General features: G+C 37.2%; 1 protein-coding gene across 2 annotated transcripts in view; it reads right to left on the bottom strand.

The window, feature by feature from the left end:
• r (carbamoyl-phosphate synthetase 2, aspartate transcarbamylase, and dihydroorotase rudimentary) overlaps nt 1-27,197 on the bottom strand; it is a 104,283-nt gene that overhangs the window by 73,094 nt on the left and 3,992 nt on the right. For both annotated transcript variants that reach the window (XM_071594353.1, XM_071594354.1), the window contains exons 3-14: nt 26,894-27,044; nt 14,461-14,740; nt 9,121-9,434; nt 7,741-7,926; nt 7,152-7,339; nt 7,010-7,059; nt 6,703-6,903; nt 5,871-6,104; nt 4,695-4,916; nt 1,830-2,033; nt 1,286-1,507; nt 155-292 (exon numbers count right to left, since the gene is read on the bottom strand). In XM_071594353.1, the coding sequence (XP_071450454.1) occupies nt 155-292; nt 1,286-1,507; nt 1,830-2,033; nt 4,695-4,916; nt 5,871-6,104; nt 6,703-6,903; nt 7,010-7,059; nt 7,152-7,339; nt 7,741-7,926; nt 9,121-9,434; nt 14,461-14,740; nt 26,894-27,044 (2,390 nt within the window). The remainder of the gene's footprint in view (nt 1-154; nt 293-1,285; nt 1,508-1,829; nt 2,034-4,694; nt 4,917-5,870; nt 6,105-6,702; nt 6,904-7,009; nt 7,060-7,151; nt 7,340-7,740; nt 7,927-9,120; nt 9,435-14,460; nt 14,741-26,893; nt 27,045-27,197) is intronic.

The raw sequence follows: 27,197 nt of genomic DNA, 5'->3' as shown, positions 1-27,197 counted from the left end.
ATGTGATTGTATATTGTGCAGTATACTATATTATCTAGGAACAACTGTATGTTCCTAAATGACGACATCTACCATATGTGAATATGATTATAAGATGAATAAAGTATATTATTATTATTATTACTATTGTATCACTGCACTTATTCTTCCTTACCTCTTCACAGACTGGTTTAATGTTGGGATCAAAGCCATTCACTTCTTCATCCACCATTCTCAAAGCTTTCTGGAATGCTTCTTCAAAACACCTGCCAACAGACATGACTTCTCCCACACTCTTCATAGAACTTCCAATCTGAAATACAATGCAAAAATTACATTTCAGAGAGCAACAAATATCCTACTAAGATGAATACCTTGTTTAACATGAAATCAAGATTTTTTCAGATCAGTTTTTGATCCTCTCAAAAAAAGGAAAGGCAGCCATACAGAAAACTAGAGGACTGAGTTTGATTTCACACACAGTTAAAGTAGTTCTCAGGATCATCTATAAGAGGATGGAGGGTAGGGCAAATAAGAGCTTAGAAGATAATCAGTTTTGGTTCAGGAAGGGGAGAGGTATGTATTATGCCTTTGCAGTAATGAGATCGCTATTAGAGAAGAACATAGAATATAATCAGGACATATTTGCCCATTTCATAGATTTTGAAAAGGCGTTTGACAGAGGGACGTGGAAAAAACTAATGAATATATTGTAGAAAATAGGATTATACTGGAAGGAGAGGGGGCTAATCCACAACTGCACATGTCACAGACTGCTCAGGTGCAAATGCGGGATGGAGAGCCTGAATGGGCAGTGTTAGGAGGAGGAGTGAGACAGGAGTTCCCCATATCACATGTGCTGTTCAACATATATGCAGAAGAAATGATTATAGAGGCATGGAAAGTACTGGAGATAGGAATAATGAAAGTTGGAGGGGAATTTATAAAATCAGTTAGGTTTGCTGATGACTAAGCTTTAGTTTGTCGGTCAGGCAAGGGATTGCTGAGCGCATCAAAAAGTTAGTGTGATAGTTCGGGCATGAGAATTGATGTTAATGAAAGATTTTTAACACAAACACTTAACTATATTCAACATCTATGTTCTCAGTATAGATTTAAAATTAAGAAATGTAAGGCATTCTTAACCAATTCAAATCTTAAGAATATTTAAGAAAATGATAATATAACTGTCTGAACTTATGAAGAACTAAATACTCAAGGTTCTATTTAACATTTGTACAACTCAACATTTGTCCCTCTTCTAGAAAATAAATCTGATTTTTAATCCAACTACAATGATACTTGCCTTAGTGCTGACACGAGAGAACTTCCCAAGGTCCCATCGTGGCACTTTAACAACACAGTAATCCAAAGATGGTTCGTGGCAGGCAGTGGTCTCACCTCCTGTGACAGCATTGCGGATTTTCGGAAGAGGAAGACCAAGAGACAGTTTTGCAGCTATATATGCCAAGGGATATCCAGTGGCCTTACTCGCAAGGGCTGAACTTCGAGATAACCTAGCGTTCACCTAAAACATAATTATAACACATGCTATCAAAAATCTAAAACATTGCTACACTTAATTTAAAGTAACCAGGCCTCAATCTTTCAATTTTTACAGATAAAACCTTTAAAAATATTAAGTGAGCAATATTTGATCGACTTGGCTGGACCTTTTTAGCCAGGTTGCAACATTTTTATATAAAAAAATGTGCATTTAATTCTTGGAAAAGATATGGCATATTGCTGGTCTAAGATCTCAATAAAAGCACCATATGATCATGGAGAGGATATTTTAACAGGTAATTTCTCAAATTAAAATTCTGCATTATTAACAACAATAGCCTCACCTCAATAATGTAGTACTGGTCAGATGTTGGGCTCAGGGCATACTGAATATTACACTCGCCCACAATACCCAATCCTCGTATAACTCTTAGGGCAGTGGAGCGCAATTTATGGTACTCTTCGTCTGACAGAGTCTGGCTTGGAGCCACCACCATACTCTCTCCAGTATGAATTCCAAGCGGGTCCACATTCTCCATGTTGCAAACCTGTGAAAACAATTTTTTAAATGAGGAAAGATCTAAGTGTATTCAATAATCTTCCACAGTATGACAGACAATTAGGACAACAGATACAAGAACCAAACTAGAAAATACTATACGTATCAAAATACAGCCAAATGCGTTGAAGATATAATCACAGAAAAGGTCACAATAAAATAAAAGAAATCCTAATTTTAACAAACTTAAAAAAATAATCAGAGACAAGTAATCAACCCTTACAAATCAAACAAAAAATCCTCAGAGGAAATGTGGAATAGCAGTGTTTTTCTACCCTTTTCACACAATGTTCATAAGAAAAAAGATTTAATAATGATAAATCATTATTTCAGTGAATTACTTAACAATTATTCTTCATTATTTTACTAAAAACTTGCATTACAAAGTTGCCGAGAGAGCACACCTAATTCTTCATGAGCGACCAATGTGGAGACCTAAAATATCACTACATACAGAGTAAAAACTAACAATCTTTTTGTCCAAAGTAGTCATTGGAAAATCAATAATTGAAACTATTTAAATAATTTCTGTGCGACTACAAAATTCTTGTTATAACAATCAACACTTCTAGACTTTTCTAAACATATCTATTTTTTGTACTATCCCTCCGTTAAGGTTAAAAAAAATCTGGATTTTGAAATCAGAACATGGTTTCTGTGATGAAAACTACAACTTAAATTACATATCACTCATCACATAACAATAGAAATGAAAACCTGTGTCTGCCAACCCATACTCTCTTTTCCTCGTCTACCACTTTACTCTTTAACCCTCATAAACCTAATTACTCTTCCTAACTTCATTGAAACCAATTCTAACTCCACCCTCCCTTCAAGAGCCTTGCGAGCTTCATTAACATAGTGAGTGACTTTTCACCTTTTGAACTGAATTCTCTTTCACTTAAATAATACACAGGAGGAGGAAGAAATTTATGAATAGAATATAACGATTCCACCCAGACACCAAGTTCATTCAGCAAAGACCTACACTGGATGAGCTCTCTTCCGGTCAACTATGTTAGCTCTTCCTTGCACCAATTTGGGACATGAAATTCATTTTTAAAATCATTTAAATTGAACTCCCAACATAGGCAGTCATGCAAGATAAATATTAAACAAAAAAGTGGAGAGACTGTTGCTTAGTGTATCCCCATGCAACTATCTTATAATAAGGTGATATCAAATTCAGATTGGACCGCACACATGAATATAACTTGCCCACCCATACCAAAAGAAAACAACTCGAGAAAGCTGAAATTTTTCTTTGATCTTTGCTCCGAGAACATACTTTGCATTCTTGAAGTCATGGATTGCTTCCATTAACCCTCTTAGTGCGGCGGGGATTTCAGGGGTACTAGTGAGAAGTGCGAAGTGTAATTTAAGAAAATGTATCACCTTAGGAAAAAAACATTATGAAGTTATTTGTTTAGATATCCATATGCAGTTTTTTTATTTTAAAATATAATATTGTAGTTAATAATGATGTAATACATTTACATCATCTGAATAATAAATGTAATTATTACAGTATCATAAATTTGAAGAATATTTTTTTAGCAATAATATTTCGATTTTTAGACACAAAACTAATATTTTTTTAAAAACATTTTTAAATTAAACTACGATATTTAAATATAATAAAGAATCAAAAAGACATGTAGAAAATATTATAAATAAATAAAGAAAAACCAGTGAGTTACAAATTTTTTTGTCAGCCTCTGCATAGTTCGATTTCATTGAAAAGGCTGATCTCACTGAGTCAAATTGGGACTTTACCCCTTTCCTTGAGACTGCGGCAATGTGCTTACAATCTAAAGGCAGAAAAAAACTAAGTTCTAACTCACAGAGAACTGCTGACAATGTAATCCAATACACAGGGCGCAAATGATTAGATAGGATGGACGGCAAGAGAAACCAAAATGATTACAAAGCAGTGCTCTCATTTCCATCTCTCAACAAAGTCTAAATAAGCAGTTATATATCAACACCATGACACCATAACACATTCAATAGATTACAGATGAACACAGATTAGTAGCCTTTCAGTGGCTTTTCATAGTGGAAAGACCACTCAGACACAAAAAACGAGCAAACAAGTAGGCAGAGCTTCCCGACATGTACAAAACTGAACGAAAAATTATGGTAAGAATTATACTTTTTTAAAGCATTTAAAATTGCTAATAAAAAAATTAAAAAATAGTTACGTAATTCTATGGAATTCAACCTATCGATAGCACAAAAACCATAAATTATTAAAGAAAAAACCATAATTTACAACGATTTAAACAAAAGCCTACGCAAGAGCCGATATATCGGCCCGCCGCACTAAGAGGGTTAAGTATCTCTGAAAACTACAATATCATATATATTTAATCCATTGCTTCATTCACGATGAAAATTATCTTTGACAAAATACCTAGTGCCCAACCATTCAACACAACCAAGTTCCATTTCATTGGCAAGGCATACACAGCCTGAAAACAGGAATATTTGGAAACTGAACATCTTCAAGCTCCTGATCATATACAAAGCGAACGGCTCCTGATCATATTTTTTATAAACTAAGCATATTTTTCTGAAATGGATTTCTATACATAATCTCTCAGAAGTCACAATTATTAAACTAATAAATTAACACTTGGAAACTCACAGCAATACAATTGTCATATGCATCCCGGACAACTTCATATTCCACCTCCTTCCAGCCTTGAAGTGACTTATCAACAAATATTTGCTCCGAATGAGAGAGTGCTTGCACTGCCAGAGCCTTCAACTCATCCTCATTCTTTGCAAATCCAGATCCAAGGCCTCCCAGGGAAAAAGCAGACCTAGCCAGCACAGGGTAACCTAATTTGTTGGCTGCCTCCACAGCCTTGAAAAAATAAGAAAAGCATTAGGAAGTAGGAATTATTCTTAAAGGTCACAAAATAAATGATTATTAAATGATCTGCCATAAATGATTTTTTTCTTCATTTAGGCACATTGTTACTTATTTGTTTCCGGAGGGTAACAATCCATATCAAGGGAAAAGTAGCTGTGAAGAGAGTTTGGCATGTCCAACTGTTCACATGAATAAATAGCTTACGGAGTAAAACAGTTGAATACTATAAATGCTGGCCTTGGTACAAACTCCCAACAACAGAATTTTTATTACAATTACATTAAAACGTATAGCCAAAATCAATAACTAAGGGCTAATAAAAAGACCCTAAATAATTGGTCTAAGGGGACATTCAAAACCTATTTTATTACAGAGAACACCATGAAAGAAGGCAAATCACCAAAAGGGGAAATTGGCTTCTCCAACATAATTACTGAACTGAGGGTGCATACAAGGACTTGTGCCAATAGAATACAAACAGACACTGCCTAAAATTACATCAAAACAAAAATGTACTAACTACCACACATGAAAAAGCATTTATTCCTCTGCTTTCATTTAAATAATTAAATATTTACCTTACATTACTATATTGGCACAACTCCCAAATGGCATTTCTGTTACACTAACCACATGCTTTCACCAAATGTGTATGGTTATTCAACATTATGTCTATTTGTAAAATAAGCTTCCTATTAAAAACAGTCACATGACACAATAAAACACAACACCTAACCAGAAGAATCTAACAATTTTTCTTTGTATTTCTCATTATGATTACAAAAAAATTGACTATTTGCTCACAAAAGGTGTCACAAATGGTTATGAAAAAATTGTGCATTTCCCTCTTCATGAGCCATCATTGAGTTGATGAAATGTGTGCACTCCACCATTTCAGTATTTTAAGTCATTGCAGAAAACCTCTCTTTAAACAATGATACTAACCTCTGAAACAGAATAAACGGCAGCTGAAGGTGCAATACTTTCCCCCATTTTCTCCATTGCTTCTGCAAACAGTTTCCTGTCTTCAGTTTTCACAATTGCCTCCACAGGTGTGCCCAGGACAGCTACTCCATGAGCAGACAGAATGCCCCTACGCTCAAGCTCAACGCCACAGTTCAATGCGGTCTGCCCTCCAAATGTCAACAATATGCCATCTGGGCGTTCACTCCGAAAAACCTGAAAGTATTAAACGGAGTCAAAGGCACATTTAGACTTTTTCTGGTCACGAGAATAAGATTTACAGACACAAGCCTTATTATTATATGAAATCATGAATGCTTCAACGAGTCCTCAATATTTCACGATTAATAACAGATAGCATTGTAAAATGTTATTTTTCCTGGCGTAACAAAGACAGAACATCCTAAATAAGAAACAAGTTCAAAAAAATGAATATTCTGAGATTTCCAATTTGAGAACAATTATTTAAGCAAATGAAGAATTAATATTTTATATTTTTTACAAATAAACTCTTTCCATTATTAACCAAACTAGCCTTTCTCATCTCCTGTACACAAATGCAACAAAATAGTATCAAAGAGACAATAAAAATTACGAAGAGAAAATATTATCATAGCCATCCCTGAAGGAAAATTATTACAACATACTGAAAATGGTTACATGAAAACAGAACCTTAAGAAATAATTTATGTTCTAAGTTCACTAATACCAGTCAATTATTTCTTCCATCAAGTTATAAGTGGCTCTTATTAGAATGACAACTTTCTACATGATGACTTAAAGACAATTGATTAACATTCAAACTGTTTCTAACCTGTTCAACATAATCTGGTGTGATGGGGAGAAAGTAAACCTTGTCCGCTAGGCCTTTCGATGTCTGCACTGTGGCAATATTAGGATTTATGAGAACAGTTATGATTCCCTCTTCCCGGAGAGCTTTCAGAGCCTGAGACCCAGAATAATCAAACTCTCCAGCCTGGCCGATAGACAAACCACCAGACCCAAGTACCACAACCTGTATGAATCACACAAGACATAAAAAAAGAGAGAAAATCAATTGAAATCAGAACTAATGCACATCATGAAAGAAGCAAATTCATTTTACTTCATTGCAATATTACCTTTCTTGGCTTTTGTGGTATCTCAATGAATGGTTCATTGTCATCAGCACCTGTAAATTAATACAATTAAGATGCAATCGAAAAGTGTTCCATCAAATAAGCGTGAATTCTAAATACATCCCATTGCAATTTAGATATTTACCTAATTTCGATATTCTTCTGTATTCCGATGGCATGGGCAGAGATATTGGAGCTTGACGAGACAGAATAGCTTCTCTAAGCACCGATGGGAGAGGCTGAGTTGATTTTGATTTTATAACTCCCAGGAAGACATCAAATAAGAATTCCAGGTCGTCGGGGCCAGAGCAATGCTCAGGATGGAATTGAACGCTGAAAATAATTGAGTATAGGGTGTCACAAAAAGACAAAGAGGTTATTTAAATTTATTTTTAGAGATGTTCCAGAACAGCCAAACATACCCAACAAATAAAACCTATGAAGAATTGCAGTAGACAATTACAAAATTCAACAGCCATATTGCATTAATAAAGATAAGTTTAACATTTAATTTATTGGAACATGTGTAATAACTCTAAAATAATATCTGTGCCATCCTTGGGCAAAACCCCAAGGGTTGATCAATGGCTTGTTTATTTGCTTGCAAATTTGATGTTTTGCAAAGTTTATTAAACAATCTACCACTTTTTACACAAAAAAAGATCATACTATCACTCAATTTATTAGACACAATTTTCTTGCATGAAGTTTAGGGCTAATGTCGTATTTCTTACCTGAAATATGGCTTTGAGACGTGAACCAAGCCCTCATTGGAAAGGTCATTAGCATTGGTAAAAAGTGGCAGCCAGCCACTAGGTAATTCATCAGTTGAAACTGCATATCCATGGTTCTGAGATGTCATATAGCACCGGCCAGTACCTTCATGTACACAAGGCTGGTTATGACCACGATTGCCGTAACTGAAAAATAATTGGGTAACCCATAAGATATCAGTTACACAAATTAACTCAAAAGTGCTACCAAACAGTCACCATTATTAACAGTTACTTTGCATTTAAAATTATAGTGCATACATCAATTGGGAATAGTGACTCAAAAGTGACTCATCAAACAAATAATGGTAACTTAACCATTCATTTTCAATACACCTATTCCAGAATACTTCCTAATGATTACATTATCCCAACTTTTTCCTCTTTAAGCTTCTCCTGATAGGTGGCAACCTTTTAACATAATGAAGCATGATATCAAAATGATAGATACTGAAATTCTATGCATTTTGCTGGGAACGAGATATTATAACCCAAAAATGTTTTTTATATAAGAAGTCGAACGTCTAAATTTTACTATTTTGAATTTAAAAAAAAAATGATGCAAGAGCATAGCTACAGCTTTATCTTAATCTATATAAAATCCATGATGGTGCCACAAGTCTGACAGAAATAGTTCCTGTGAAAGCCACAAAAAGCAGCTACACCCAGAAATTACAAAGAGTCAGGCTGACATTAAAAAATATGAACATGTGTGAATACTCAACTGGGCCACTATTTCATGACTTCCATTTTAACTACTATGAGCACAACCCAGAAGTCTTGCTATCAGGGATATTATTATACATGTAAATACCAGGGTAATAAACTACACTTCGGGCATCAATCATCATATCCAGAATCTCATTACATCACAACTCTACATTCAATAAAATGTGCCATTTTGAATTCTAAATGCCATTTGTACAGACAAATGTGGATGCTACCATTGCCTGATGTTGGCATACAACAAAAACTAATTTTATTGAAATGTTTATAAAATAAAATTACACAATTTCTGGGAAATACCACTCTCTTATCCCTCAACCTAAATAGTGCATGATGTAATATAAGTTGAATAGCAAAAGAAATAAAGAGGAAAATTTGGTGAGATAAATTTAATTCTCAATGAAAAGAAATTCAAAGATATTACAACCAGGTTTATTACTGGGCCATCTAGAGTTCATTTTTGTCAAAACCTTCCGCTGCCAAATTGCAGCAAATGTTGTTACATGGCTTGCCGAAATTTTGCTCCAGATCTTTGGCAACCTTACGTTTAGCACAAGATTGACATGAAAAGAGCTAGATTTCATGAATAAATCTATTGTAATAAAAGAAACTTACGGCATCTTGTATATCTTGCATCCAGCAGCAAGCGCCATCACTTGATGCCCCATGCATATCCCAAAAATGGGAATGTCTTTGGAATAAAGATCAACCAGATTATGCACTATTGCTCCCAGGTCTCTCGGATCACCAGGGCCATTGCTGAGGAATAGGCCATCGTAATGTGTCACAAGGTCATTTATATTTGTGTCCCATGGTACAAGGTCTACTCTGGCTCCACGGCTGCATAGACAGCGTAACTGTGCAAACTTCAAACCAAGGTCTACTGCCAAAATACGAGGTGATCCATTTTCATTATAAGTCTTCATTTCCTAAATAAATGACAAAGCCAAGTCAACTGTATTACCTAAACTATTGAGGACCATGGAAATTCCGTTAATGATCATTTTCACAAAAGTAGATATAAACAAAATCATTAAATGAGAGTTAATTTGAAATGATTGTACTAATGCACTACTTAAGCTAAGCAAGCAGCTACTTCTGTATTGTGGGAAAAAGCGAAAGGAACCTACAAAAATAATTACATTTATTACAAAAATTATTAAACACTGGATCAATTTACATTACACTTAATGCCTCCTAAGCTGCCAACCAATAGAGTTCAGGCAAAGGAGTCACAAGTCAGTTAATATTGAAATGTACCATGCTATCACACAGCCTTCTCCTTATAAAACTGATGAGGTATAATTATGAAATATGTTGATTAGCCTTTCAAGAGAGGAAATGCAATTTATTGAGGTTGCCTAAATTTCATGGGATAACTGCACTATACTATAAATTAGATTCAAACCTGAATGATGCAATGGAGATCTAATGAATGATCATATTATGGAAAAGTCAATAATGACCATTAACTGCAACATCAAAGCTAACAACTATTATAAGCAACACTTTGGGAATTTCGATAGTTGTTAATAGCTACATTAAGGGAATATGGAAATAACTTTAATATACATTCCATATTTCTCCTCTACGTCCCATAATTCAAAAATCATTACCTTTAATTGACAGTGACATTATTAATATTAGTCTCTACAGAGTTTAGCAATTTGAAATAAAAAATTGACCCAGTCTTTCACAGAGTTTGAAAACAAACTTTTCCTCTTTATAGAATACATAGGAAGTCATTATTACGGGATAGACTGACCATTTCTAGGGATGGGAAAATAGTTCAAAGGTACAAGAGAAACTGAAGAAAGCATGAGGGGAAGGCACAAACTCAGTATATGTATTTGCCTACACTTACTGAAAGGCATCAAGAGGTCAACCAGGAAACGTCTTCCCATTGGGCATGTGAGCAGGGATAGAATACCCAGCAAAAAGCTTCTATCTACCAGGATTTGAACCGGAGTAACCAGCAAGGATATTCATAGAGCGATTTTTTTTTTTTAAGGTAATCTACCGGTTAAGGTAGGTTTTTCGATGGACACAACTACCAAACAAATATTTTGTGACTACTAACAAAACACAACCCTAAATTCTACTCTACACCAGGTCCCTCTTCATCTCTGAGTACTTTCTTCCGCCCTTCATCCCGTCCAACATCCCTATCCTGTTCCTTCCCTTTCCTCTTTTGCCCAACATTCTACCCTCTATCACAGTCTTCAACATCCCACTGCCGGTCAACACCCCCTTCATCCACTTTTCCTGCCTCCATAGGATTGCTCCCAACAAACCCCTCTCTTCGCCCACCATACCAAGCACTTCCTCATTTGTTTTCCTCTCTGTCCATTTCACCTTCTCCATTCTTCTCCACACCCACATTTCAAAAGCCTCCAGTCTATGTCTATCCTCCTGCTTCAATGACCACGTTACCGCGCCGTACATAGCTACGCTCCATATCAAAGTTTTTACGAGTCTTTTCTTAACATCCTCACTCAAAGTCCCCGTCATCAACTCCCTCCTCCTCGTGAAAGCCTCTTTGCCTAGCGCAATTCTTCTCCTTACGTCCCTACTACTTTGACCGTGTTGGTCCAAAACACTACCGAGATACGTAAACTGTTCTACCTGCTCTAGTTTTTGCCCTCCTATTTTAATGTTAAGCTTGCCCTTTTTCTTTCTAGAAAATCGCATAACCTTTGTTTTATTAATGTTGATTCTCATCCCATACCTGTCGCACTGAATTTCCAATTCACTCAGCAATGCTTGCAGCCCCTTGGCTGACTGACAAACTAAAGCTTGGTCATCAGGAAACCTAACTGATTTTACGAATTCCCCGCCCACTTTCATTCCTACCTCTAGTTCTTCCCATGCCTCTTTGATCATTTCCTCTGCATACAGGTTGAACAGCAACGGTGATAATGGGCAACCCTGCCTTACACCCCTTCCTAACACTGCCCATCCTGACTCCCCGTTTCCCACCCGCACCTGAGCAGTCTGAGACATGTACAGGTTGCGGATTAGCCTCCTTTCCCTCCAATCTATTCCTATTTTCTGCAGAATACTCATTAGTTTTTCCCAATTCACTCTATCAAACGCTTTTTCGAAATCTACGAAACAGGCAAATACCTCCTGGTTGTGTTCTATATTCCTCTCGATTAATAATCTCATTACTGCAATGGCATCACGCGTACCTCTCCCCTTCCTAAACCCAAACTGATCATCCCCTAAGTAATCATTTGCCCTACTCTCTATCCTTTTGTTTATGATCCTGAGAACAACTTTAGCTGCGTGGGATATCAAACTAATTGTCCTATAGTCCTCACATGACGTGGCCTTTACCTTTTTCGGAATCGGAACTAAAACTGCTCTCACAAAGTCTTCCGGCCAGATTCCCTCCTCATAAATGCTACGGATCAGCCCATATAGCCTCTTCCTCCCACATTTTCCTAAGCATTTTAAAAGTTCCACGGGAATGTTATCTACCCCCACGGCCTTATTTAGTTTCATCTCCCTTAATGCCCTTTCTATCTCATTGTCTAGTATGCCTGGACCTAAGCTGTCTTCCTCTACGTCATTTTCTTTTTCAATGTCTAACTGTGTTGGTCTGAGTTCTTTACTATACAGTTCTTCTATATACTCCTTCCATCTCTCTTGGATCTTTCCTGCGTCAACTATTACCTTACCCGCCTTATCTCTAACTATTAGCATAGCTCTTCCTTTCTTACTTCCCGATAACGATTTAACTTTGCTGTACAGCGCACCGATTTCACCCTTCCTCTGGAGACTTTCCATATCCTCGCACTGCGTCTTCCACCATGCGTCTTTTGCCTTATTTGTTGCCCGCCTCAATTTATTGTTCAATTCTTTGTACTTCATTTTGCCTAATTCTGTATTTATATTCTTCCATTTTCGCCGCTCATCCATCTTTGTAATCATCTCATCCATGATCCATGGTTTCCTAGTCCTTTTAGCGTTAACGGTTCCAATAGTGTCTTTTGCGGCTTCAGACAACCCTTTTTTGATCATTTCCCATTTTTCTTCGATAGTAATAAGCCCTTTACCATCCTCCATGATTTTCTCTACCGCCGGTTTGTATTCCTTCCTTTTCAACCCATTTAATGCTTCTACATTCCATTTTCTAACTCGCCGCCCCTGCCTTATCTTTTTGAAACGTACGCTACATTTCATAACAACTAAATTGTGGTCTGAGTCCGCATCCGCTCCCGGAAAGCTGTGGGAATTTATCACACTATTCCTAAACCTGTGTCTAACCAGGATATAATCTAGCTGATATCTTCCTGAGTCACCTGGCATTTTCCATGTATACCTGCGTCTTTTGTGGTGTCTAAACCAAGTGTTGGTGATGACTAACCCCTGTCTCCTGCAGAACTCAACTGCTTTCTCCCCGCGGTCATTCCTCGTGCCCAAACCGTAGTCGCCCACCTCATCACCATCTCTTCCTTCGCCTACCGTCGCATTCCAATCCCCCATCACTATCAAATGTTTCCCTGCAGGAACACACGCGATCATGTCCTCTAACTGATCGTATATCTTATCGACCTCTTCTTCCTTATGGTTGCTCGGTGGCATGTATACCTGAATAATAACTAAGTTCTTCGGTTCTGCTTTTATCTCCACTAGTAGTATTCTATCCGTTACGTACTCTATGTCGACTACGCTTCTTCCTACCTCTTCATTTAATACTATGGCAACCCCTCGTTGGCTCTCGTCCCCACCGCTGTATATTATTCTATACTTATCACTCCAGTAATCCCCGCTATCTTTCCATCTCACCTCGCATAGACCTAAAATATCTATATTTCCCCTTTCCATCTCTCGCTTAACATTCTCCAATTTCCCTGTCCTCATCATTGTCCTAACATTGCACGTTCCTATTCTAACTAATTTTGTCTTCTTCTCCTGCGTCTTCTGTCCTGCTGCTGCTGGTTTTCCCTTGCAAGGGTTTCGTGGGATGACGACCGCGGAAGCCTTGCCTCCCCCGCTGCCGGGCACGACACACGGCCGATTGGGCCGAGCCCCGTGGTTGCCAGGACTCAAAATATCTCTATTGTCCATCATATTTTTCTAGGGAATGATAATTGAGGTGGTTTCCCGTTGCCTTCCTCAATAGTGTTTTTAACGTGACACCATCACTTACTGGCCGCCCCACTGGGGTCAGACGCCATTGCAGCCGCCTCACTGAGGAACAGACGCTGCGTGGACTACCTTTCGTCTGGCTCCTAACCTTCGACCTATCTGGCATGGGTGACCCTACCAGGAGCAATAATTATTACTCCCGCCAGCACAGCTCTAGGGGTCATCGGAACGCACAAGCCCTTCCACCACGTCGAGGTTGTAGTCCGGGGAGGGATAGAGCGAATTACCATCTAATAATTAAAGTCGTTAGTTTCCTCCCAGACTTTCTGAACCCTTACAAATGTATAACACCTATACATTAAATAGTTTCTGGCGTCACTTGGTGGAAATTCTTCATATGGAACCACTTAGCTTTTCCACATAGAAAAAATGTTTATTTACGACCTAGGTTTCGTTATGATACAACATCATCAGGTAAAAATACAAGTAAAACAGTATATATAGCTCTTTTTTTTCAACAATGTATTAATTCCTTCTCCCAGCCTGCTAATTTATCAATATTACCCATCCGCCCCCTCTTGCTACCTCAACCAATCCTTCCTTTCCTCCCTCCCTCCTCTTCCCCTCCGTCCAGAGCTATATATACTGTGTTTGACTTGTATTTTTACCTGATGATGTCATCACATAACGTAATGAATAAATAAATAAGTAAATAGGTAGTAAATAAAAAATTTTTCCATGTGGAAAAGCCAAGTGGTTTGATATCAAGTTCAATATAACACCTATGGTATCCCTCATGTGCAAAAAGAAAATTAATTATAAAATAAAACAACTTTTTCAGAAGTGATAATAACAAACCTTTGTCGAGACCTCAGCAACAAGATTACGTTGATTGGGATCTTTGATTGGTGTGTGAATTATATCTGTGGGTGCCTTTGGTAGTATTTTTCCAAGTACAGTTTTACCAGAACTGACAATGACCCTCGTCAGGTGTCTTGTGTCCACCCCCTGCAGAGCTGGTATGCCCTCTGAGAGCAACCACTCTGAGAGAAGTGTGGGGAAGTTCCAGTGACTGGGCCAGGGGCAGCATTCTCCAACAATTAAGCCATACGCATGGATTTTTGCTGCCTCAAACCATCTGGAAAAAAATAATCAGATGCTGATTAATTTGCAAACACAAGACTTGACCGTAACAAGTGCTTTAGGATGTAAAATTAGAATTCTAAACACAAAATACACAATATCAAGTCCACAATAATGGATCGGGATATAGTAAATTGAATAATTATAATGAAGCAATAACTCTGCATGTATAGCAAAAATTGAAATGGAAGGCTGTCGATTTAAACACTAAAAAAAACAGTACGCATTCATGTTCACATTTACAATTAATTAATTTGACAACTGAATATTAACTAACACAACCAGACATTTTGAAGTTAAAATTATTTACATGCGTGAAATACCAGGTATTGAAACATTTTCAACACCCACTACCTTACTCTAATTGATCAAAGTGAGACATTTCACCCACTTACATAAGTAAAGTTCCAATACAGCTTGCAGGTTGTTCATGCAACATTTAAAATGGTTGAACGGATTATATTGAGGTATGGATATCAGTTTTCAAAAGACTTTCAACCCCATTAATGCAACCAACATCTTTAGATGCATGCCCACGAAATGCCGAAGTGGGGAGAGCATTTATAGGCATGCCACAAAAATTTATTTTTCTTTCTGTGGGTATTGTATCTACAGACGCGGTCTTCTGGATCTAAGTTAGGCATGGTTTTGCCATCTACTGCAATTTTTTTAACTCTATGGTGTTAGCAGTAGATGCAGTGGAGTTCCTTACTTTTGTGAAAGTTTTATTGTCTTTTGGAAACAAAGGGACCCTTTACCATACTTTTTCTCTCGCATACCCTCTGTCACTCATCTTACAGTAATGGATTTAGTTTTGGTGTGCATATTTGATGGATGGACATGCTTTTTTGGCGTGCCTTAGCAATTCTGTCATTCAAATAGCTAAAGACATTCTTGGAGCATTTGAATATTCTTCGATTTCCCATATTTTTTGAGTAGAAATTAGAGCCTAGCCTAGCGTGCCTTTTGTGTTGACTGCTACATTATTCCAAGTTTTGTTTTTTCTGTATAGTAAATGGACGTACGTTACCCATTACTAGGTGTCCTTAACTGATGATACCTTGGTCTTGAATTATTTGACCCTGGATGAGCTCTTCATTCATTGAATCCATCACTGTACTTTATGTCAGTGTGCAATTTTTGAGTTTTGAAATCCTTTTAGTGATTGTATTACCATTTCACTTAACTTTCCATCTGTGTATAGCTTATAGTTTTTTGAATTCTCTAAGCATTTTTTACTTCTTTAATAGAATTTGGTGGCGGAAAGGAAAATCATTTGAGTTACTGTTTGGATCTTATCGATTACTAAACAAATGCGGAGGAGCAATTGCAAAAGGGCCGAGAAAGAGTTCTAAATTAGACCCTGCATTGTGATTATCACGTTGGGATGTGCAGTGTGTTTGTCACATAAGCAGCGGAGGGTAATAATACACTGCTGTCAACAGTGCAACGTTCCACTCTGCGCAGCTGCGTTCTTCTGCACGTTCCATACTCAAGCACAGCATTAAGATAGAAATAAAAGAGTTTACATTGTTTAAATAAACATTAGAACAAAATACATTCATTGGTGTTCAATAAAGAAGAGATTGCCTTATTGGTAAGGAACCATTTTTTTCAATTTTATTGCATGAAAAAAAGAATGAACTTAACAAATTTTCGTTAAAAAATATTGTGTATGCATATAAACAATGGGGTCGTGGTAGTCCAGGGGGTAGAGCATTGGACTACTGACTGGAGGGCCCGGGTTTGATTCCTGGGCAAGGCACTCTGGGCACCTGCAGCTCCACCCAAGCCCTGTGATTTTTCAGATAGTACCAGACCTTCCTGGGAAACCATAACCAGCACAGGGAAAGGAACTGGCCCCCCTTATTACCCTGATGTGCGAATCTCACACGCCTTCGGGCTAAGTACAGTGTGAACTCTACCATCACCTACCAAACGGGCCTTCTGGTTGATTACTGTGTTTATGGTTTATATAAACAATGAGCGAAAATTTTTTTTTAACCTTTCCCTCAATAACAATATATTCCTATAAAAAAATTAATTCTTGATCAACAGATTAAAAACCCCCACCAGGTGGGTGACTAGTAAAAAATGTGTCCCCATTACAGGGGTTAAGGTGAATTTAGGAAAGCCCAGGTCTTATAGAAGTATCAAATGATCGGGAGAATACGCCGGTAGTGTTATGCAACCCGCTAGGCAACGATGTGTTCGTGTGTCGCGTGGAGTTCAGGATATCCGTGAAATCATTCTCGCGTTTCCATATTTCGCATTAACACGAAAACAGCACTTTTTTGGCATATTTATCGGACATTAAACAATGACATACATAGCATACGAGACGATTACAAACACCTAACCCCTAGGAGGAGGAAAACCCACCTAGACGAGAATTGAACCCGCGACCTCTGGGTTGGCATGTAAGATTGTTATCCTGCCTCCACCAGGCTCCGGAATTCGAAAACCAAGCCTCTGCTCGAGGCAATTAAGCGCAGCAGTGTTTATAAAGAAATACTAACTTCATATTCACCAATACACTATAAATTAAGCACAACTTGAGATGTTTTATATCATTACACCATTCAATGCAACTAAATGGATAAAAAGGCTTTGGATATAGGTCACAAAGACATTTCCTTATGCAATGCAAAAAAGATCATTAGATACTAATAAATTTAGAAATATAAATAAGGCCATATTGACTCTCTCTTGTGTACTTCCCATATTCAAGTCAAATCCCTTAAATATTCCATGAAAAAATATCAAATTAAACATAGATGCTTCTGCAGGAGCAGATTCTGAAACCATTATAAACTATTTTTCTAGTAACAATTGACAGAACAAAACAAAATATAATATATTCAGGAAAACAATTCAGGCCTGTGTTAACACAAAATGCATAATCCACTGGCCTCAATGTGAAACTTAAAGGTAGCTTCTCTCAATAGGAGGGTCTAGTGGGTGAGGGTTGGAAAGAAAAAATACATCAAATAGCAGTGTCTTTCGAACCAAACTAAAAATGTGGGACAGGGAACTTCCTTACATCAAATACCTAAATATATTTCCATTCTAAATAAGAGCATCGAAAGTCTAGTTCATAGGGTGAGCTGCTGACCAGAAGAGCCAGGTTCAATTCTGATAGATGTATTGGGGCACATACTGCTTCGCCCAAGCTGTGGGAAATACTAAGTAGTATATCTTCCTGGGAAACTGCAGTGGGCAATGGGAAAGCTTTTTAAATGGCATTAAGACAGGCAGAAGTTTAGGACACATTACCAAAGAAATAATGCTCAGCAAACAAGAGCAAGATCTCATGTTACTCAACACTTCTTATCCATTAGAGACTGCCCTAATGGGTAGAATGCCTTGAATGAATGAAAATGCCTTACTATGTTTCACAATAATAAGACTAAAGGCTAAATAAAACTTAATAATTTTTAAACAAGGGTGGATTAATATCCTGCTTGACATTTCATTAGTCATTTCAGTCAACGGTTTACTTTCTGACAGTTAGCTAATGAATGAGGGAAGTCTCCTTTTAGATATGTCTTTGAATTCAACCTTAAGTTATACAATTATCCAAGAAAAATTAAAATATAACTGACAGATTAGTTAATAGTCAGTCTCTGTTCACCATTTCATTGACTCAAGAAAAAAATGAGGTCTGCCACCATGCTGAATTCTTATACGAGAGAGAAAGGATGCAATTTCCACCAAAAGGTACAAATTCTTCATTTATTCAAAGAAACCGGAAATTTTTTTGGTTGCATTATTTTGGATTAATGTTCCTCAGTAACCAACTATACAGTTATGAAACATTCACTTGCATGGTTTCATCCCTATTTCATATATTCAGCAACCACTCCATTTATATTGTATGGGATTCCTCATTTCCAGGAAAATCTGGAAATATTTTTGAGAAATTAGGAATTTCTTTGGCTATCATGGCTGAAAAAACTGTTTCAGACTGTACCCCATGGGTTTTTTACCTGAAATTTCTATGATTGAATCAAAGCTCACTTTTATTTCAAAATTAATCCAAATTCCTCTTTACAATGTATACTATAAAACAGACATCATGAGAACTCAACCTGGAGATCTTGCATTATGCAAATACAGATCCTTAAATGGATGCTTTGTAACGATAAGAAATTTTAGAAGACTTTATGAAAGAATAACATTGGACAAGTTTTTAAATTCCAATTACATACTTAAATTAAATATTTGGAGGCATCTCACCACCCCCCCTGAACCAATGAGCACTTGTGACCTCGGGTGCCCTCATCTTCTCTCCTTTCACCTTACCAAGTCGATCCGTGCCTCTTTATTTGTCCATACCCACATTCCAGTTATTGCTCATTTTAACATTGAAGATTTTACCAGAAAGCACAGTCTTCAACTTGGGAGGCTGGTTTGATAGGTGAGGATTAGAGCTCACCTAACTAAGCCTTCCACAGAATTTTATATTGGCTCCATAGGGTAGGGAGTGAGAATCCTCCTCCAATCATTCAAGTTATTCAGATCATTTCCCTCCTCCACTTTCCCAACATTCTCCCCTCTCTCGCGGCCTTACCACTACCTTTCAGTATTTTGTCCTCCCACTTTATCTGCCTTTTTACGGATTTCTCACCCCAACTTCCTCTCTCTGCCGATTCGATATAAAAACTCCAGACTACCACCATTCATCACTACACCAATATCACAAAAGCCTCCCATCTACACTCAACCTTTCACCTCAAAGATCAGTTTTTACATCAACAATAAGATATGCTCCATATTTAAGTCTTTGAAGATATACCTAAAAAAATGATTCTGTCTAAAACCTCTTCCCATTATATTTCAACGAATCAGCATGAACATTTGTGGCAATTTACTTGCTGTAATAAAGTTTCGACAATATGTTATGATCACAGCCACTTGAAAGTAATCTTACAGTGATTTATTAATCATTAGATCTTGCTGTCCTTATCTCATTGCCGAAGCTACAATAGGTGGTGTCATAGCCCCGTGGATAGAGCAGTCAGCTCTTAAATGGAGGAAGCAGGTTTAAATCTGAGTGATGTGCCCTAGCCAGTTGACATTGGGCAAGAAAATTCAAGGTCAGAGTAATTTTCTGGCCAAGGAACATTCTTGGAAATTTCATGTAACGCAGGGGAGGGATCTGGACTATCTACTTGGAAATTTTATATTACATACCCTGTAGAGTTCTCAATGAAGACTATTTTTAAGTCACTAAATAGATGCTTATTCATAAATATTCATACTTATAACTGCAAACAAGAAATGTAAACTCTTTACACACCATATCAGGAAATATTCCATAGATTATGTGTCATTACATTCGAAGAACAAATAGGGGATAGGAACATGATGGTTGGCTACAGAAAGAGATAGTAATGAGGTCAGGAACTATGGTTTCGGAACAAGGAATGACCACTGAGAGAAATCAATCGAGTTCTGCAGAAGGCAGGGCTTAATCAAAATGAACACTTGGCTTAAACACCACAACAGGCAGAGGTTTACATGGAAAATTCATGGGGTTCAGAAAAATATCAGGCTATAATATCCTTAGACACCATTAACATCAGACCATATTATGGTAATGCACACACTAAGGAATAGTGAGATATATTAAAACGATATCCCATTAGTGGATGTGGATTTATATAATGTTTTAGTACTAATGAAATGTAACGTTAGATTCAAGAGGATAAAATAGGGAAAAAGGTTGAAGAAATGGGATGTAGAAGCATTGCCCAGTGTGATATGATAGGATGTATCAGTAAGCTCTAGAGAAAATTATTTGTGAAGCAAGGGAGACATGAGCATTGGAAGAAAAATAGAAAAACCAAAAAAATTAAATCTAAAGCCACAAACGAAACAATAGGAGCAGGAAAGAGGAGAAGAACAAGGATGTTTACTTACAAGAAGATTAGAAAAATAGATGAGAGAGGAAATTGGAAGAATGTACACAGATATAGGTAAAATGAGATAAAAATGTTAAGTAATATACTGAGGTGGGTAAGAAATAGCATGAAAAGGTCATGGTAGAAGATGAAATGCAAGGATAAAGAGAGTTTACAAAGAAAGGATGAAATTGGTGGACAGCACAGGAAGGTGAAATCAATGTCAGGAGGTAAGAGAGGAACATCAGTGCAAACAATCAAAGATAAGTCACAAGTGAAGATTCAAGAGTGATGGAAGGAATATACAGAAGATCCATACAATAAAGCGAGTACGCCAGCAAGGTTGGACAATGAGAATATGAGGTAGATGGGAACAACTTAGGCCCAGGCTACTTGGATGGTGAGATAGCAAAAGCATTAAGGGATAATCAAATAAATATGAGGATATACAACATTCAAATGGAACTACTTGAAGATCTAGGAAAACCTAAAAGGAAGAGTTTATTATGGAATGAATTGCAGCACTTATGAGGGAGGGAATGGCTGAAAGATTTTGTTAGATGAGAGTTAGTGCCTATCCCAAAAAAGGGAAAGGCAGCAATATGTGAATAGAGTAAAATGAGTTTGATTTTTCATGCAGCTAAAGTGGTTGTCAGGATCATCAACAAAAGGATGGAGAGCAGAGAAATGATTACTTAAGGGATCATCAGTTTGGTTTTGGGAAGGGGAGATGCACAAGTGATGCCATTACAGTAGTAAACTCGCCAATCGAGAAGAATAAATCAGAAGAATACATTCATTCATTCATGACATATTTGCCTGTTTTGTAGATTTTGCGAAGGCATTCAACAGAGTACGTTGGGAAGAATGAATGAATGTATTGTAGAAAATAGGAGTAGATTTGAGGGATAGGGGAATTATCTACAACCTGTACGTGTCTCAGGATGCTCAGGTCTGAATGGGGGACAAAAAGTCTGATGAACAAGGTTGGGAAGGGGAGTAAGACTGGGGTGACCATTATATCCTGTGCTGTTCAACATGTATGAGGAGGAAATGGTAAAAGAGGTTTGGGAAGAAATGGTGTTAAGAATGAAATTTACTGGGGAATTTATAAAATCAGATTTGCTGATGATTAACCTTTGGTTTACCAGTCCGCAAAGGAGTTGAAACTTTTACTAAGTACATTGGCAAATCTGTGCAATAGTTAAGGGATACGAATAAATGTAAACAAAACAAAAATTATGTGAACAATGAAAAAAATTGCATTTTTTCAAAAGTGAAATAGATACTAAGAAATCACCGCTCTTTTTATCAGATGAGTTATGAATCATGTAAAGCAATCTCCACCAATACTACAGTTGTTTTCAGAGTGAACCTCTCAGACACTTCTATGTAAGAGATAATAATTAACACCCTAATGATGATACAGTACCAAAAAGCGAAGTTCTCCATAGTACAAGAAGAGGACAGAAGTCTGTGTACACAGCCTGCTTGTATGGAACTGGCAAAGCACCACAGAAAATTAATCTTCACAACCCTATTAAAAAGCCATACAAAATAATGTTACTATCTTCAGTATATCAGAGCTTGAGCTTCATATCAGAGGCCACTGTTTGGAACAAATGATACCATGCCATAGGCTGGCAGACTGTGGGTTTTTACGGGTCCATTACATTAAAAAAAAAGTAATACGTACTTCTATTAGGAAACATGGGAAACTGTATTGAGTAACACTAGTTGCCACTCAAGTCTTTCAATAGTTTTGATGGTCACATACCTAAATATTAACAAGGATCATGGAAAATTGCAAGTTCTGCAAGGTAAATCTATTATAACCATGATTCATAGGCATGTTTTAAGTTATTGAAATCTTTCTCAAAGAAAAAGGTTTATTAGAATTTCTATAAAAGTCAGTTAAGCTAAATTACTTAATAAATTACTTCTTTAAGAGTTGCACAAATATATTGTAAGAAATGCCACAATATTGGTGTACCAAAGAGAACTATTATTCAATACCAGGACAACAGAGACTGTTACATTTTGAACATCAATTCCTCAGATGCCTAGACTGATGTAAGCACCTCAACTTATCCTATCATGGCACAAAAGCAACAAGCATGAAAAAACCTATACATGACACCAGAGAAATCGAACGGATAGAAAGGGCAGACTGCTCAATGGAAATTGACTGACTTCTGGCACTGCATGAGTGATTAGGGATCTGTGGAATCTTTTAAATGAACACTGAACAAAATTAGCACATTTGAAACAGACTATTCTAAAATATTGGTAGGCCACTCGATTATTTTTCAAATGGGAAACTATAACTATTCTCGGCCATCTCAAAACTGGATCTAAACATGAAATTATACGAAAAATCACAAATTCACAGGGAACCCAGTCATGGCCAACAGCTAAATAGCCACCACCTAGATTTATCTTCACAAGACAAAATTTCTTGGTGCATATTAATGGGTGATACACAGAGATTAGCGGGACATATTGAAAACTCTCCGGAATTCGGAAAACATATTGAAAAATTTGTAGGGAAAGAGACCATCCCATAACATATCCTCAATACAATAAAACAATCATTTTCTCAAAATGGAATTATTGTTACCTTAATGAGCGACCTTGTAGTAATGAATTTTTCTGACCTTGTGGTAATGAATCTTTCTAACTCAATTACTCCAGGCATAAGTAGAATTTGAATTAGTCAAAAGAAGATACACTAAAGGGGAATTCATAGCTATCAACCAAATATCTCTCCTTTTCCATATAATTAATTATACCAGTACAGAAGTGTATGATGCCCAAACAACATCTGGTGAGTAGTTTCTACACCACACAGTAAAATAATTACTTTGAAGTGGAGAGGATATTCAACATAGTGACTTAATGATCTAATTACAAGCTTTTTAAGGCCACAGCACAGCACCTGTTACAACTTCTACCATTCTAAAATGCAAGAACTACAGGTTTATGTATAGGTTTAGATCAAATTAAAATAATGATGATTGGCAAAGTACTCTTGAGAAATTGTAAATAAGTCCACAGCAAGGAAAACCAACAGAGGTTATCATTTAGCCAACTGATCTTATTGGGGGTTTTCTTGCTTTCTCCAGCCCAATAAGTTGCCTTTTGAGAGGCCTACCGCGACCCTACATACATAGATTGATAGAGGTCTTTATTTAGGCTAAATTGAGACCTAATCGTCCCTTCTTCCATTATTTATACATAAAAACACACACATATATATATATATATACACACACGCAAACATATTTTTTAGGGTAATCTACTGGTTAAGGTAGGTTTTGGATGGATACTACTACCAAATAAGTATCTCCTAAAAAAACAATACAGCATCCTACTCTTCAACAAAACCCTCTTCATCTCTGTGCACTTCCTCCCTTCATACCATCCAACATCCCTACCCTTTCTTCATTTGCCTAACACTCCCCTCTATCACAGTCTTCAAGTTCTACGTCCCTACTACTTTGACCATTTTGCTCCAAAACAGATAGAAGAACTATGAAGAACCAGGTGATATGACATGATGGCTTTGCTCTCGGTAAAACATTCAGGAGGTAAACTAGTTGCCCGATCGAATCTGTAGGCGGGGACTACTGGGAGGGGAACATTAGTCAAGGTGGATTAATGTAGAAGACGGATATGGAACGTTAGGTCATTAGGGGTGTATGGGAAATTAGAAAATGCAAAGATAGATAGGCTGGGGATAGACATCATGGAAGTGAGTTAAATTAAGTAGGTGGGGGCAAACGAACTCTTGAGTGACAGCTACAGGCCAATATACTTGGGAGATGACCAAAAAATTGCAGGTTCAGGCATCATAATTGCAAAGAAATGGGCATGGAAAATAATATAGTGCTGGCAATATAATGAAAGGATTTTGATGATAAAGTTAAGAAGCAGAACCTATTTCTACAGAGATGGTAAAGGTGTATATGCATATGTCCAGCCATTCAGGGGAGAAAATATACAAACAACTGGAAAGTTTCCAGGAACAGTAAGACTGAAGGAAAATTTCATAGTAATCGGAGATTGGAATGCTGTTGTCGTTGAGGGGCGAGAGGGAAGTAGCATGGGATACTTCAGATTGAGATAACAAAACACCACGGGAGAGAGAGGCTGATAGAATTCTGCAACGAGGAAAACATGGTAGTGGCAAATACCATCTTCGATCAACATCCGAGAAGATGCCTGGAGACAAAGCACAATACCAAATTCATTAGGTAGGAGATATAATAACCAAGTTAACAAAATAAAGGGTGAAATAAGGTACTCGGGGTCAAAGCGAAGGATGCCCTTATAGAATAATCAAAGATAGCTACGACAACAGAAAGAAACCAGAAAACTTTGAGTAAAGTATAATGAGAGCGACGCTGAACCAAAAACAGAGAACATTAGGCCTGGTGACTCTAGCATCGAAATTCTTTACTCAGATAATTAGCCTAAGAGTAGAAGGAAGGATATTAGAAAGCCTCTCAGAAAACCAATTCGGCTTTAGGACAAACCGAGGAACAAGCGAGGCAATCCTAAGCTTAAGAGTTCTGCAGGAAAAAATGAGACACGTAAATTTGCCATTATATGTGGTATTTGTGGACTTGGAGAAGGCCTTCGAAAACATCGAATGGAACAAGATGTTCAAGATACTAGAAGCGCTTGGATTGGACTACAACGACAGAAGAATTATCCATAACCTCAACAAGAATCAGGTTACAAAAATGCAAATGAAAAATGGATGAAAAATAGAAGCCAAAATAAACAAAGGAGTAAGACGAGGATGCAACCTCTTGCCAGCAATATTCAACGTACACCTGCATGAGGCAATAAAAGAAACACATGAAATGGGCACCAAAGGAGTCAAGGTGAATGGCGAAGAAATTAACTTGCTGCGGTTTGCAGAAGACATCACAGTAGTAGCAGAGACGCGAGAGGGCCAGCAAGCAACTCACCAATGCACGCAATGGACCAAGTACTGGGGGAATATAATATGAACATCTACAAGAAGAAAACTAAAATCCTAGTGTGTGGGAGAGAAAAGCTGAATGCAGCTATCACAATTCGAGGGGTGAAACTAGAGTAAGTGGAATTTTTCATCTACGTACCTGGGCAGTGGAATAACATGAGATGGAAGAATTTCCACCAAAATCAAGCGAAGAATATCCCAAGCTAAGAACGCATTCATGAAGAAGGGGCAATCACTATGTTCAAAGATTCTAAGGCTGAAAACAAGGAAGCAATTCTCCAAGATTTTCATGGGGAGCATGGTGCTCTATGGTTTTGAGACTTGGAACATTGGAAGAGTGGATATAGCGAATAATAGAAGCCTTTGAAACATGGTGCTGAAGGAGAAGGATGAAGATTAAATAGATAGACTAAGTAAGGAATAAGGAAGTATCTCCTCTAGAGCAGAAGAGGGTTGGACCATGTGGAGAACTCTATGGCGAAAGGGGCTCTAAAGAAGAAATAGATGAATTGGACACACATTGAGGCACAATGGATTGATGAGGGATATAATAGAAGGAAAAATAGAAAGGAAGATTCCACGAGGAAGACCAAGAGACATATACATAGGAAAAATTAAGATGGACATAAAACAGAGAAGGTGTCAGGGATTGAGGGAATCGACATTGAATAAAGTAGAATGGAGGGCTCAAGTAAACCCAATCCTAGGATTGAAATGCTTATGATATGTACATAAACACACACACGCACACATATAAATGTATATATTTAATCCCAAATATACATGGAGTCTAAATGGGATCACAGGGTGATATGTGAAAGAGTGTTGTTGCATTAGTAATGATTTCAAAGGAGGAATATCTCATGTTTTTAGTATATAAAACCTATAAAATTGACGGAACACCAGTGATATTGCACAAGGGCTGCCCAATAAAGTGTGGCCATTAACTTTTCATAAGCACACATTTATTTTAATGGTAATATCTCCAACTATCTGAGGTAGTTCCCAAGTTAACATTCATAGTTCAATGACCAAGTTCATTCCTCGCGTGAAAAATGGGATGTATATTATTTTAAGCCAAGGTCAACCTAGCCAAAATCAAACCTCATTACAAAATAATTCCTCCATCAGCAAGTGATTTTTCACATCACTGTTTAATCTTATTTAAAATCATTAGATACATTCACATTCACCAGATCCAAAATTCAAACAACTGCTATTAAAGGAAAATTCTCTCTAGCACACATACCTTGGTATTCCATATTCATCCTTCATTTCTTTATCTTGCAGTCTAGGAACTCCATAATTTCCCACAAGTGGATAAGTTAGCACAAGGAGCTGAGCTTGATAAGATGGATCTGTTAAGGATTCAGGATAGCCAACCATGCCAGTCTGGAACACTGTAACAAAAAATATTGACTGTCATCCAAAATTACCACAATGTCTATCACTCCAACCATCAGGAAGTAGCCATGAGGAGAGAACTTTGCTACAAATCTACAAGAGAGCTGTATTTAGTGAACTTTGCAGGATGTGAAAATACGGCTATATCA

The sequence above is a fragment of the Hetaerina americana genome, unplaced genomic scaffold (assembly GCF_022747635.1).
Source record: "Hetaerina americana unplaced genomic scaffold, ioHetAmer1.1.p SCAF_6, whole genome shotgun sequence".
NCBI lineage: Eukaryota > Metazoa > Arthropoda > Insecta > Odonata > Calopterygidae > Hetaerina > Hetaerina americana.
The sequence above is the reverse complement of the archived record's forward strand: the minus strand, read 5'-3'. Positions and strand labels throughout refer to the sequence as shown.